This window comes from Vipera berus, assembly GCF_964194415.1.
Source record: "Vipera berus genome assembly, chromosome: 2".
NCBI lineage: Eukaryota > Metazoa > Chordata > Lepidosauria > Squamata > Viperidae > Vipera > Vipera berus.
In genome coordinates, this window is record NC_138203.1 from 93,806,450 (window position 1) to 93,822,015 (window position 15,566).

General features: G+C 36.6%; 1 protein-coding gene across 2 annotated transcripts in view; it reads right to left on the reverse strand.

Annotated features, from left to right (window-relative positions):
* The window catches only part of SLC44A1 (solute carrier family 44 member 1), a gene marked incomplete at its 3' end in the record, with an annotated part of 86,690 nt that overhangs the window by 22,076 nt on the left and 49,048 nt on the right, over positions 1–15,566 (reverse strand). For both annotated transcript variants that reach the window (XM_081315755.1, XM_081315754.1), the window contains exons 6-7: positions 11,220–11,389; positions 8,711–8,800 (exon numbers count right to left, since the gene is read on the reverse strand). In XM_081315755.1, coding sequence (XP_081171881.1) covers positions 8,711–8,800; positions 11,220–11,389 — 260 coding nt within the window. The remainder of the gene's footprint in view (positions 1–8,710; positions 8,801–11,219; positions 11,390–15,566) is intronic.

The window sequence follows — 15,566 nt, forward strand, 5'->3', positions numbered from 1 at the left end:
AAACTAGGACTTTACACTTCCTTTAGTCCTCTTAAGAGAATCCAATGTAAATTCCTAAGGGCTATATTCCACGCAGCCCCTTGTATTCCAAACACAGTATTAAGGAGGGAGACAAAACTATCTAATCAAAATAGATTCATAGACCTATATCACAGCACAATGGTCGAAGTTATAGTTTCCCCCCCCCCACAGATTTGGGTTCTTCCATTAATGAGGGTAATTATAAATTAATATGGTTCAGGAGTATCTTACAAAAACATCAACATCTCAGGCTTCTCCATGGAGGCTTTCCAAATGATGAATTGTGAAGTGCACTCAGTACATTTAAACAATGTATCAAAGACTTGGAAGCCCAACAGGTCCAGTCTGCTCTACTTAAGAACGTATTTCTCAACAGTCAAGTCCCTTTTTAACAAACCTATGAGAAACTTAACACCACACAACTTGTGTCCAAATTCTGAAGAGCACTAACTTTAGTAGTTGGCTTTAACATTCTCCTCACAGCAGTTTTGGAGTGCCAATACAAAAAAACTCCCCTATGAGCTAAGACTGTGCTCCTATGGACAAGGAGTTGTTAAAACTATAGAAATCTACACAATCAATTAAAATGCCAGGTTTCTGAGACATTTTTTAAAAAAGACCAAGTTTTATTATTCTGCGTGTTTACAACCCTCTTATAAGTAGAGATATGGCTGTGTTCAAGATTAAACAGTCGACTTCCGGTGGCGGCGCGGCGCCGAAGACAGCCGTTTCGGGCTGTCCGCTTCGCAGCTGTGTTTTTCCACCGAAAACAGCGCTGATCAGCTGTTTAGGTGGATTTGAAGCCCCCTCCTCGGGAGAAGAGGAGGGGGTGAGGCCCCAGGTAGGGGTTGAGCTCTCCGGGGCCGCCTGAGCTGAAAGCTTGGGCGGCTGAAGGATTGAGCCCCCCCGAAGCCTGGGTTGCTCCGAGCTGCTCAGCGTCTCTGCTCCGGGATTTTTGGAGCAGAGCCAGGCGTTAGCGACCACCCCTGCCAGAAGGAAAGACTTTGGAGTAATAAGGAGCAGGCAGAGCGGTACAGGAGGTCAAGGCGAAGTGGATTTTTATTTTTACTCCCTAGCTCAATGGACTTTATAGCTTTAAAGTGAAAGTACGCAACAAGTGAAAGTGGGGAAAGATGGCGGCTAAATCTTCCTCTAAAGTTCTTCGGAGTGCGGGAACTTCCCCGGTGCAACAGACATCGTTGCAAGCTTTGCTTCCTCCTGCACCTCCTGTGGCATTGACGCTTAAGGACTTACAAGATGCCTTTGCAAAGCAATCCCAGGTAATGTCAGAAATGATGGATGATAAGATGGCAAAGCTGGAGGAGAAACTGGAGAAATTGGAGGAGAGGATGGAAGAGAAGTTTAATGTAATGGAGGAGAGGATGGAAGAGAAGTTTAGTGCAATGAGGGTAGACATTTTGTCTACAGTTGAAAGCGTGGCTGAATGTGTGCAACGTTTGGATGAAAAAGTGGAGGATCTTAGTCAAAAGAACTCTATATTAGAAGTAAAGGTACTGGAGAATGAAAATTTAAGGGATAAAATGGACGGAGAATTGAGCCTTGTCCAGTACCATCAGATGCAGTATGCTATTAGAATCAGGGGCTTAAAAGAGAATCCTAAAGAAGACTTAAAGCAGCTGATTTCTGAGGCTTTGGAAGCAGTATTGGGCCAGCCAGCATCTGAAATAGAGGGATGCATGGATAAAAATTTTCGTGTAAATTCATGGATTGCAAGGCAGAGGAAGCTACCTAGAGATGTGGTGGTCTATTTTACAAAGAGAGCAACTAGAGATGAAGTTATTCAAGCTGCTTATGATACTAAAGTTGTGGTTGCTGAGCAAGAAGTCCTGGTTCTAAAAGAGATTCCTCCAAAGATTTTAAGGAGAAGGAAAGATTTTGCATTTCTTGTACAGGAACTTAAGCAACGTGATATTAAGTTCAGATGGGAGATTCCAGTCGGATTGGTGGTGATGCACGAAGGTAAAAGATATCGTCTGGTTACTGTGACTCAGGCGCGTGATTTCTACAGCAATGTTTTAAAAGCAACCCCTCTATCACTCCTGGAAGCTGCAAAGGGATCTGGAGAGGGAAAACCTCAAGAGGCTGAAGGTGGACAGACAGAGGAGAATGGTGCTGGAGGGGATCAAATTATAGCTTCATCGGCTGCTGCTGGAGAGCAGAGGTTGACGCGTGCCGCTTTAAGACGAGCAAGACAAGTACAAGAGCAAGACCAGCAGAAGTTTATGGAACTCTCAAAGCGTACTTACAGTGAAGCTGTGGGAGGAGCGCGGCCCAAAGAAGATATAGGGGCTATTGAAGATTGGAGAATGAAATTAGGGAAAAAGAAAAGGCCTTAATTTTGAACCCATTGGATGTGAAGACTAAGGAGGTTATTAAGCTATTAAGAGGACAATTTGATAAATTGATGGCTGATCAAGTGGCAACCAATTTGCGGTTTGCCAGGCATAATACTTTTTGCAATGCTAATAAGCCAGGTAGATGGCTAGCTTACAGACTAAGGAAAAAGCAAAGGGCTTCTAATATAGATAAAATTGAACATAAGGGAAAGGTTGTGTTTCAGCAGGATCTTATTAAGGAAGCCTTTGTGGATTTTTATTCTAAATTATATGCTAAGGAGAAGATTAATGAAAAAGACATTGATGTATATTTGGAGAACGCTAGCATCCCGGTTCTTACGCAAGCACAAAAAGAGGAGATTAACCAATTGATAACAGAAGAAGAAATTCTTATAGCAATTAAGGAATTGAAGGTGGATAAAGCACCAGGTACGGATGGTTTGACTGCGGCTTACTACAAAAATTTACAATTGGAGTTGATAAAGCCGTTAAAGGAACTGTTCCAGACAATTCAGAGAGGGGGAAAGGTGCCTCCGTCTTGGAGAACTGCTTTTATCTCTTTGATTCCGAAGGAAGATCAAGATGCTACTCAAGTAAAAAACTATAGACCGATATCACTTTTAAATACAGATTACAAGATATTTGCTAAGGTGTTGGCTAACAGATTGATGAGGGTTCTGCAACAGGTGATTCATGGGGATCAAACTGGGTTTATTAGTGGTAGGCAAATGAAAAATAATGTGAGGCATATAGTTGATGTGTTAGAGTTTTTGGAAAGGAACAACCAGATCCCTGCGGCGCTAATTTTTTTAGATGCTGAAAAAGCTTTTGATCAATTGAATTGGCAATTTTTGATGAAAGTTTTAGATAAAATGAATTTTGGGGATAAATTTTTGCAACCAATTAGGGCATTATATCAAAAACAAACTGCCCGAATAATAGTTAACAATAGTTTGACTGAAGCATGTAATATTGAGAAGGGCACAAGGCAAGGGTGTCCGTTATCGCCTTTACTATTTGTGTTAACATTGGAGATATTACTGGTAAAAATACGGAATTCGGAAAGAATTAAGGGTATACAAATTAGAGATCAGGATTATAGATTGAGAGCGTTCGCAGATGATCTGGTTGTTACGGTGACCCAGCCGGAGAACTCTGTTGTGGACCTGATGGAGATAATAATGCAATATGGGAAGGTTTCTGGATTTAAAGTTAATGCACAAAAAACTAAAATTCTGGCCAAAAATATGACAGTATCGCAAAAGGCTCTTTTAGAAGGATTAACTGGATTTGAGATTGCTAAAAGGGTCAAATATTTGGGGGTGTTTTTGTCACCCTCTAATACAAAGTTATATAAAAATAACTATGAAAAATTATGGGGAAAAATTCAAAAAGAAATGGAGAGTTGGAAAAAATTGCAATTGTCTTTGCTGGGAAGAATCGCAGCAGTGAAAATGAATGTCCTGCCTAAATTTTTATTCTTATTTCAAATGATACCGGTTCTTAAGAAAGATTCTAATTTGGAAGAATGGCAACGGGGTATCAATAAATTTGTTTGGGCAGGAAAAAGGCCACGAGTTAAACTTAAAATTATGCAGGATACTCGTGAAAGAGGTGGTCTCAAAATGCCCAATCTTAAATTATATTATGAAGCTGCTGCGTTAGCAGGAATAAGTGATTGGATTAATTTGACACAAGAGAGATTATTAAATCTTGAGGGCCACGACTTGTTATTTGGCTGGCATGCATATTTATTGTATGATAAGAAGGTAGATAATGTGTTTAAAGTGCATATTTTAAGACAGGCATTGTTGAGAGTTTGGAAGAAGTACAGACATAAGTTAGACTGTAAGATGCCATTGTGGGCAATTCCAAAACACGCAATAGAAAACATAAATGTTGGTTTTAAACATGATGTGACTACGTATAAGGAGATTTTAAGCTTGGAAAGAAGTGTATGGTGTTTAAAATCGTATAACCTCTTGCGAGATGAGAAGATTGTTCAAACTTGGTTTCAATATACTCAGTTACGGGCCAGGTGGAAAGAAGATCAGAAAACTGGTTTTGCAATGACTGATGAAAATTTGATAAAGCAAATTAGAAATCAGGGTCCAGCACATATCAAACGGATATATCTTGCATTGATAGAAATTGACTCAGAAACAGAACTTGTTAAAGATTGTATGATAAAATGGGCCCAGAACATCCAAGAAGTTATTACAATGGACACGTGGGAAAAGATCTGGGTGAGGAACGTAAAATTTACACAAGCTCAAAACCTAAGAGAGAACTTTTATAAAATGTTTTATAGATGGCATTTAGATCCTAAAAAGCTTGCAAGTATGTACTCGAATTATCAGCCAAAATGCTGGAGGTGTGGTGGCGAAGATGCAACATATTTTCACATATGGTGGACCTGTAAAAAGGTCAAGGCTTTTTGGATAAAAATTTGGTGGAATATGCAGAAGATCTTCAAGCAAAGGATAAAGTTTTGTCCGCAATTCTTTTTGTTGGGTATAATTACAGATGCTATTGTTGTGGACACTAAGTTGATGTTGTATTTAATTACAGCAGCAAGACTTTTAATAGGTCAATATTGGAAGAAGGAGGAACTGCCGACTATAGAAGAATGGACTTTAAAGGTTTCTGACCTGGCAGAAATGGCAAAGATCTCGGCTTATTTGAAAGATCATTCGCAAGAACGTTATATTATGGAGTGGAAAAAATGGATTGAATATATCCAGAACAAATATGGGACTAAAAAGTTTCATTTAGCATTTGAATAAGTCTTCCTTTCTATTTTCTCTTTTTTCTATATGAAATATTAGTATTGCTTGTAGTTATCTTATATGAGCTAGAGAGTGATAGATTTAAGAATTTATTGTTCGTAGCATATGGATGTTTATGATTGTTCTTTGTTTTTATACCCTGTACTTAGCTCTGGGAAGTCGGGGGGGGGAGGGGGGAAAGGGGGGGAGGGGTAGGGAGGGATAGGTAGGGGGGGAGGGGGGATTATTAAAGATAAAATGTATTTTAAAACTTTTCAATAAAAAAAAAAAGATTAAACAGTCACATTCAAACTGATAATAAATGGTAGTCAGTACACACATACCATCAATTAAAGTTCAGTTGTTCTAACATTTACTCAGTTGCTTCTTACAGTGGAAGTCATGGTCTGCAAAGAGCTTACAAAGCTCTTTGATATTGTTAGAAAATATCAGTCAGGAGAAGGGTACAAAAAATGTTCAAGGCATTGGATATACATGGAACCCAGTGAAGAATCATCAACAAGTGGAGAAAATATGGCGCCCCAGTGACAGGACCAAGAACTGGATGTCCCTCCAAACTTGATGGAAAAAACCCCAAGAAAACTTGTCCAAGAGGCCCACAGCAACATTAAAGGAACTGCAGAAATTTCTGGCATGTACTGATTGTGAACTATGTGTGACAACAATCTCCTGTATGCTTCATGTCTGGACTATGGAGTAAGTTGGCAAGACAGAAGCCTTTTCTCAGAAAGAAAAACACCCAGGCCTGGCTACATTTTGCAAAAACCTACATCAGGTCAGACAAAAGCACGTGGGAAAATGAGTTATGGTCTGAAGAGACCATGGCTGAACGTTTTGGCCATAATTCCAAAAATTAGGTATGGCATAGAAACAACGCTAGACATTTCCAAAAGTACATCATACCCACAGTGAAGCTTGACGGTGACAGTATTATGTTTGGGGGTTGCTTTTCTTCAGCTGGAAATAGGGCTTTCGTCAAGGTGGAGGGAATTATGAACAGTTCCAAAGATCAGTGAATTTTGGTACAAAACGTTTGGTACAAAACAGAGGCCTAAAATGCAGGCCTCTGTTAAAATGCTGGCTATGAAGAGGAAATTCATCCATCAGCATAACAACAGCTCAACGCATATTTCCAAATCAAGAAAAGAATGGGTTTGCCAGAAGAAGACCAAAGTTTTGGAATGGCCCAGTCAGGGCCTGGGCCTGAATCCAATTAAAAATTTGTAGTGGGGTGACCCGAAGAAGGCTGTGCACAGCAGATACCCTTGCAATCTGAGAGATTTGGAGTGCTTTTGCAAGGAAAAGTGGGCAAAGATTTCCAAGACAAGATGCGCCATGTTGACAGGCTTTTACCCTAAAAGACTGAATGCTGTCATAAAATCAAAATGCCCTTCAATAAAGCAATACTTTAAGGATAGGCACACTTATGTACCCATGCTATTGTGTGTTTTAGTGTTACTTTTTCCCCTAAAAGATTTCAGTTTGTTTTTCAACTGAATTATACAGCTTATATGTTATAGTAAAGGTAGAATTCTGAAGGGATTTATCTTGGTCTGATTGGGTTTTTTTTAACAGCTCAAAAACCTGGCATTTTATCAGGGGTATGTAGGCTTTCTACTTCCCCTGTATACTGTGTAACCACTCAACAACCTACCTATAATTCCTTATCTGATAAAACACTTGGGAAATTTTGTTTTTGTTATCATATCAATAGGATTCAGTCTCTTTGAACATAGCTAAATTATAACGCCTACAAAAGCAGGCAAACTTTTATCCTCAGATGTATCCACCATCCGTTATAATATTTTATCTTGTTTTATTTTTTTACTTTATTTTTCTCTGTTTGTTTCAAATTTTGGCCAGTGACCATAATAAAAATATTCATTCATCTGAATTGTACGTTTTCAGCAGATGGGTTAGTTGGATCATATGCAACAGCTAAAGAAACTGCCAATTTACTAAGCAGTGAAATGTCAGTTCATAAATGCTCTAATTTTAGACTCTGATTTGATACATAATTTTTCTTTGGCCACCATTTTAAGCACTTTATTTCTAATTGTCTACAAGAAAATAGGCTCTGTAATATTTAGGAAAACTGGAACAACATATTGACAGCTCATTATAATCTCCAAAATGACATGCTTTTAGTTTTAAAGTCTAACAGATTTAGAACAACACATCACAAACAGGACTGAAATGTCTATCCCAATTTTAACTGGAAGCCCAGATATCATGAAATATATGAGAGACATATAATAAGATAGTGAAGATTATGCATAGTCTAATCAAGAACAAATTGTGTTGATACCCATTCACTTCTATTGATGTTTTCTGAAGTGGACTCCATTTCTTTATGGTCATTTCTAAACAAGTGGTTATGTCTGAAGAATTACCTATGCGCTGATATGAAACATGGAAATAACCATTATTTTCTATTAAACCACAATGTGAGGTCCATCAGATAAGACATATAAAATACGGTTTGCAATTTTGAGTATCAAATGCTATTTCTATCAATTGCACTGCTTAATTTGCATGCATGTATTAAAGCTTTAATATAATTTATAATCTATGTTTGGTCTTGTTTTCTCCTCCTCCTTTCAAATGTATGGAGTCTATCTTCCAACTAAGGACAGTATTCTATAGATTTGATGACAGGGGCTCACATTCATGGATATATAAATTGTAAATACCAACAAATGTATTTTGACACTTGAAAAATCACTTTTTCTCTTCCAATACACATATTTCCATATTTTAGAACAACTTACCATATATACTGAGCCATCCCCACAAAATCTAGTTTGACTTGTAACTGCTACCAAGTATTTTCCACCCCCAAATCTTCTGGCATATAAAAATGGCTTGGGAGACAGGGAGTGATTTGGTGGCGGCAATGTGAAGTAGGTAAGAACATCTATTTTATTGTTTCGAATTCCCCCCCCCCTTTCTTCCAATGCAGTGTAAATGGATAGGGTTGAAGGAACAACTAGAGATGTTTCTCATCCCAGGGTACAAGTCACTGCTCCATTCTTGTCAATAAATAACATCGATGTAGACTGTGGTGAAACTTATGAAATCATTATTTTAAGTCCTAAGGTTTGCAGTGCAAAAGGTAAACTTGTTTTGAGGATAGGTTCTTCTGGCAAATGTAATGCCCAAACTTGTTCTTAATGCTATCTGGAAATATCCTGTATCTCAGACTAATAATAAAAAAAGCCTATTCTGCTTTTCAGATGGTAGTTAAGCAGTTCCAGGGTTACTTTCCAATAAAACAACACCAATGATCTTCTTCATTGTGCTGGCCATTACATACTGCCTTTAAACTAACATTTGAACAATTATCCCTTTCATTACTTTATTGCCAGGATCACATGATAAAGAAAGCATGCAAGTGGAGGCCTTTTCTGATTATTTCAATAATCATAAAGCAGAGAGAATGGTTTTGAAAAAATTGATGAAACAATAGCAAAATGGTTTAAACATAAGAGAAAAGGGCACACATATGCAATCTGAGGAGACAGGATATTTTTATTTGCTTACCAAGTGAGCCTAAAACAACAACAATTGTTAAGATCCAGACAAGTACTCTTGAAATATATCTGATTATCACCATCAAAATCATGGAAAGCACTGCAGAGAAACAAAACAGAATAAACAGGTTAATTATTCAAGCCACAAACACCCAAAAATAATGGCTGCAGTAATATAATTTAAAATTAGAGATTTATTTTTTGCGTTTATTCTTAACTTTTCTGTACAACAATGTGCAGGTTAAGCTACTCTATTCAGCTTTCCAGTTCTAAATGAAATAAAACAAGCCTATGTACAGATTAGGTACCAGTGTTTATATATACACACCTATAATATATAAAGAGATGCAGGCACATACAACAAAAGATTAAATGACATGATAGAACAGCACATTTATTATCATGAGTTGCAAAAGCATCATACAACTCATGATGAGCAAAACCCAAAAAGTTGCATGCAGACACACATGCTTAACATCATGTCAAGGATGAGTAAGGATGTAAAACTGTGAGAAGAACCACGTACTATTTTATGCTTCAGTTTGATCAGGTAATTCATTGAGCTAACTCTTACATATCTAGTGCTTTGTTTGGAATGTGAAAGTCTTGCCTTTTCACTATATTGTTTGTGGTATTTTGTTTCATACTGAAACATATCTAAAATACCAACAACAGATAGGGCGGCTTAGAAGAGCATGAAAAGCTGCAACTCCTTCTGGACTGCATGTATCATTGGGTAGGGATACTACTTTTAATGTAATTAACATCAGAAGTAATGAATTCTATTACATTATGTATGAATGCGCATCCAAGTACCCATAAATACATAAACATAAATTGCAGGATAATGAATATGTAATATTAGCAAGTATCAGCAAACTGAGGAACGCATAGGTGAACAGTTTCCTAAATGTGATCTTTAATATACTTAAGCAAACATTGATACTGTGAAGATTAACTTATACACTTGTGCTCATTTGCTAACTTTAGCTGAGATTATCAATATTCATCAAGTTTGAGGATATTCATTTCCCATTGACTGTGACATAAATATCCAGAGGTAAAGGCTTTCAAGTGATTAAAAAGTATTTTTCAATCTACTATGTTGATGAAAAAAAATGTAATTATCACACTGCTAGGTGTTTTATCATTATCCCAAAATGAATAGCTTGAGAAAGTTATGGATTTTCAGCTATTGCAAATAACCCTAAATCTTATTATCATCTGATGTGCGTGTGTGTGTGTGTGTATGTGTTATGTATTATAAGGAATATTTAATGAATATTGTTCATTCAAAACTATTGGCTCAATGTAAGACCATACCAAGGACAGTTGTCTCTTATTATCATCATATTTACTTTAACAATCAAGTCTATAAGTCTAATTTTTCATTAGGACTGCACTCTTTAAACTATGTGTTGGAAAGATCGGCTAATTAATTCCACAATATTATGCACACTAATTCTAATTAAAACTATACCAAATCTTTGCCCTGAAACATTTGAAATAAAATATGAACTTTAGGGAGATGTAATGTTTTATAGCTGTGGGAATTCTTGACTGTTGCCAATAAAAGAACAAAATAATGTCAATATAGACAAATAAGCCTGCATTGCTTTCATTATGGAGTCCTTATCGCACTATAATCATGCCAGAATGCGCAGACAGATAATATTCAGGTTTGGATGCAGTCTATTATGTATTCTTATCTGCATTTGGCTAATTCTTTCACTTTGTTACATTGTTTCATTGTAACAACTTTCTTTAGATCCTTCAAAGCATCCCCTCCAAAGAGGCCAATTTGGGACCTGTGAAAAGTGTCCATGGATATATTGCCTCCTTCCACTTATTCATCCTCATCTAAATTCATCAGTTAAATTCATTTTAAGTGAAAGAATACTTCAATTGGAAAAACAAAAACATGCTTGCCTGTTTATTTATTTACTATTTGGTTAGCTGAGTTATTCTATATAAAAGCCAGGATTTCTTTCTTAACAATGAATGGTAATTTTTACTAAATGAAGTCAAGTTCCCTTTATTGCACACAATAGTATTTGGGTATTTGCATTAAAGTAGTGGCAATCCTGACATTTACTTTAGGGTAAAGGATTAATCTTTTAATTTGTTTTTAATGTACCTGCAGCTGTATTTATCTGATGAGCCTAGAGCAATTTATGTATGGTTCTTTATCGCTAAGTAAGCTATATAGCTATATAACTGTATATAGCAATAAATATATCTATATAGCTAGATTTCTTTAGCTACCACAATGAAAATGCAACGTTGCACCTTCAAATAATTCAGCTTTCATAGGTTAAAATCTCCACGTTACTTAAATATAAGGAGAATCAATGCACACATGTTTTAAAAAGCATTTAAGTCAGAAGATGAATAAGAAACATTTTTTGGAATAGATTCCTATACTGTACGAGTTAATAATGAGCATGCGTCATTTTCATATTGTGGGGATAGAAGTTGTTCAATACTACAGAAATAGCTAAGAATGAAAAAAAAATTACCTAGTGATAACAAGCAAAGTCCCAATATAATCTCTTTGCAGGTCATTACTCCACTAATCAGCCTGTGCAAGACACTACTGTCACTGACAAAGGTGATCAGGGCTTCTGCAAACTTGGTATAGCAGGAAATGTTCACAGGAGCACAGCGATGGAAGAATGGAATAGGTGCACTGGTGATACAAGAAAAAAAATCAGAAAAAAAATTACTCCTATGTAATATAAATGCCACATCAACACACAAATGGAAGGTGAATTGATGCAGTACACTCCACCTTCATAAATACTGTAAATCACAAGCTGTGAGATAAAATAAAAGTGCTGCTATAAATGAAAATGACTGTAATGGGTCATGAAATAATTTTTAAAAAACCAGGAACAGGGTGGAGTGCACATACTGATATTCCCAAAACATCATCTTAACACAAAAAAAGAAAAACTAGTCAATCTAAAATAATAAGATAAAAGTCCACTAATCCTAAAAATGATATTCTATAATTTAATGTAAGAGAGAAATGTTCAGATTTCTAGAATCCTCATCTATTACCACCTTACCTCCCTTCAGAAAAGTAAATGTTTTGTAACAAAAGTACCCAAGAACATTTATGCCAGAACATATGTACACACACACACACACACAGAGAGAGAGAGAGAGAGAGAGAGAGAGAGAGAGAGAGGGAGAGGGAGAGATGCATTGTTATGGAGATACTACAAGCATATCTCATCTCACAAATTATTCTCATTATTGGATATCACAATTTGATGGTTGAGTCACCAGTTCTAGAAAATTATATATTTGTACACTATAGGATACATCGCCTGCTTCCTTTTATCCAGGTGGTGCACAATAACCGAAAACAATGACATTAAAATATAAAATGTAAAAAAAACCTAAATACCTAAAGGCAACCCATGTGACCCTTACTGCTTGACTGTTGTGCAGAATAATTCCTAAAGAACAGGTTAGGGACATTCTACATCTCAGGAGACTAGTCAGACTGTGGCTATAGTCACTGAGATGCATCACTGGCTTTCCCTGCCCCCCATTTATATCCTGCCCTTCTCCGAAGACTCAGGGCGTGGGTTGGTAGAAGGTGGGTTGAATCTTGCTGGGATGGACAGATGTAAATATCCAGGATTGGCTTCTTCTGTAATGACCAGTAACTGTACTGGCTGAAAAGCATACTGTGACCAAAGCAGTAATTATAGCCTCAGTGCCAAATGAGCACCCTATTCTGGACCAATGAAAATTTCTGCGTCATCTTTGGAAACAGTCCCACAGAGAATGCATTGCAGATAAGGAAATTATAGCAATCGGATGATCTTTTGAAGTAATATTAATTCCTTTTGTTGTTCAGCTTTCAAAATAACAGTATAAGCTTCTCTACCCTCAACATGGGTAGAACTATTTGATAGCAAAACCATTCAACACATTATATGGTGTTAGGTTCCACTAATTAAATGACAAGTTCCTACCATGTTAATTATTATTATTCATTTTGCATAGTAGACAGCTACACGACTGCTGCCAAAATTTATAGGAAACTGTCAAACTTACCTATTTTTTATTTTCTTTGGGACACTGAACTTGCTGCAATTTTATTCATTAGAGATTCTAATGATAGAAACGATTTCCACATCTAAGTGGAATTTTATTCAACCCCCCCTTCTCTGATTCACTTCCTGGTGCCTTACTTGCCAAGTTCAGCAAAAGTGTGACAAGTGGGGTATGACATGCCTTTTTACTTCTCAGCTGGATATCTTTCAATAAGGAAAAGCCTTCACATCAAGGAAACAAGAAAATAGTCAACCTCCCTTTTCCATATATTATATTTCACTTGCAGAGACAAATGTTAAACTGTTAATTGTCATTTTTTAGCTCCAAGCTGAAAGAAAATTCTCGCCTGCTATATATCTAGAGAATTTTTTAAGAACCTCTATTTCCCACATAACTAAAAATCACTTTGAAATGTAAGTATAAACAAGTTCCAGACTGTGCTTAAAGCTGTAGGCTAAACAATTGACAAGAGTATTTGAGCTTCAGCTTCGTATCTCTCCTTCCAAAGAACAGCCAGGGTTGGTTTCCTTTAGGATCGACTGATTTGATCTGGCAATCCAAGGGATTCTCAAGAGTCTTCTCCAACACCACAATTTGAAAGCATCAATTCTTTGACTCTCAGCCTTCCTTAAGGTACAATTCTCACAGCCGTACATTACTGCTGGGAAAACCATAGCTTTGACTCTACGAACTTTTGTCAGCAAGGTGATGTCTCTGCTTTTTAATATGCTTTTTAAGTTTGCCACAGAATAAGAATAAGATCTGGAAAAGCAGAGATATTGCTATAAAAACAAAAAGCAGGTTAGTTACAGCAATAATCTTCCCTATAACGATGTATAGGTGTGAGAGTTGGACACTTAAGAATGGATGATCAAAGAAGAACTGGCACCTTTGAACTGTGGTGCTGGCGTAAATTACTGCTTAAATTGTTAAATTGCATAAAACCAGATCCATCACTAGAAGCTGAAATCATAAGACTACATCTGATTTACTTTGGCCATGTCATGCATGCAAATTCATTGGAGAAGGCAAAAATGCTAGCAATGGTTAGTGGAACAAGAAGGGGCAAGAAAATGGTGGCATGATAACATCAACTGTGATACAAAGTTGAACAACCAAAAATTGAAAGAAGCTGTGCTTGACAGGGTAGCATGGAGAGCATTTGCCTATAAAGTCGCCAAGAGTCAGACACAACTTTGCCATAGCCTTCCCCCCCCTCCCGTCCCAAGGAGCAAGTGCGGCAGTCCTAAATATATATGGCTGGATCACACTTTTCTAGAACAAATCCATATTTGTTTTCAGTATCTATGTACTAAGTCAGCAAACCATATCATAGCTGGAATGATCTGAATCAAACTTTGTTTCCTCTTTTAGATTATAACACTCCACTGTCCAATTTCTATTCTTGGATTTGTGGTAATTATATATATATATATATATATATATATATATATATATATATATATATATATATATATATATATATATATATATATATATTTGTTTTCTGAGGTTTTCGCAGGTGTTCGTATGTGGATCTTTGGTTATTTGGGTTTTTCCCCGCGTAGAACTAAAGGTGTAGGGTCGACGTTTCGACGGAATCCCATCCGTCATCATCAGGCTGGTGGCTTCTGCTTCCTTCTTCTGGGAGAAGCATGTGGCTGTTTGTTCCTCTTTTTTAAACTGCCAGAGGGGGTGTGTTCTGTGGGTGGAGGTGTGCTATATATATATGGGACGCGGTGGCTCAGTGGGTTAGGACGCTGAGCTTGTCGATCAGAAGGTCGGCAGTTTGGCGGGTCGAATCCCGAGTGCCGCGTAGCAGAGTGAGCACCTGTTACTCGTCCCAGCTTCTGCCAACCTAGCAGTTCGAAAGCACGTAAAAATGCAAGTAGAAAAATAGGGACCACTGCGGTGGGAAGGTAACAGCGTTCCGTGCGCCTTTGGCGTCTAGTCATGCCGGCCACATGACCACGGAGACGTCCTCGGACAAGCGCTGGCTCTTCGGCTTTGAAACGGAGATGAGCACAGGCCCCTAGAGTCGGAAACGACTAGCATGCATGTGCGGGGAACCTTTACCATATATATATATATATATATATATATATATATATATATATATATATATATATATATATATATATATATATATATATATATATATATATATACATACACATACATACATATATATATATACATACATACATACATATATATATATACATACATACATACATACATACATATATATATATATATATATAATAACTTAATGTAATACAGATGTTATTAAAAGTTAAGGCTTTACTCCTATAAAACTCACTGCTTTGTTTGTTATTACTGTCTTTTATATGGGATATTGTTAAAACATTTAACTAAAACTGAATTATTTACATTTTTAAGGCAACTACTAGCTAAAATTAATTTCTCAGAGGAGAAAGTTAAAAATTATTACTTGTGCATCTCATTCATATCCTCACTAATGTGATACTGTATTATGTGAAATGTCACTCCTCTTTTGCCAATGACATAAAATCTCTGTCTTGTATAATTGAAACATTAAAAGAATTACACTATTGGGGACAGAATAGAAGGCTTTAATATATTCAAGTAATATCTGATATGTTAGAGAGAATATTTATATTCCAAACTTTATTTTATTAAAAGTTTCAAGACAGATTTGATATTAATAGGTTGTAGCAACAATTTAAACAAGTATAATTTGTTTATGACTTTAATCTTGAACTTTCATATTCCTCACTTTATAAGGAAAATTTCATAGCTCTGAGATT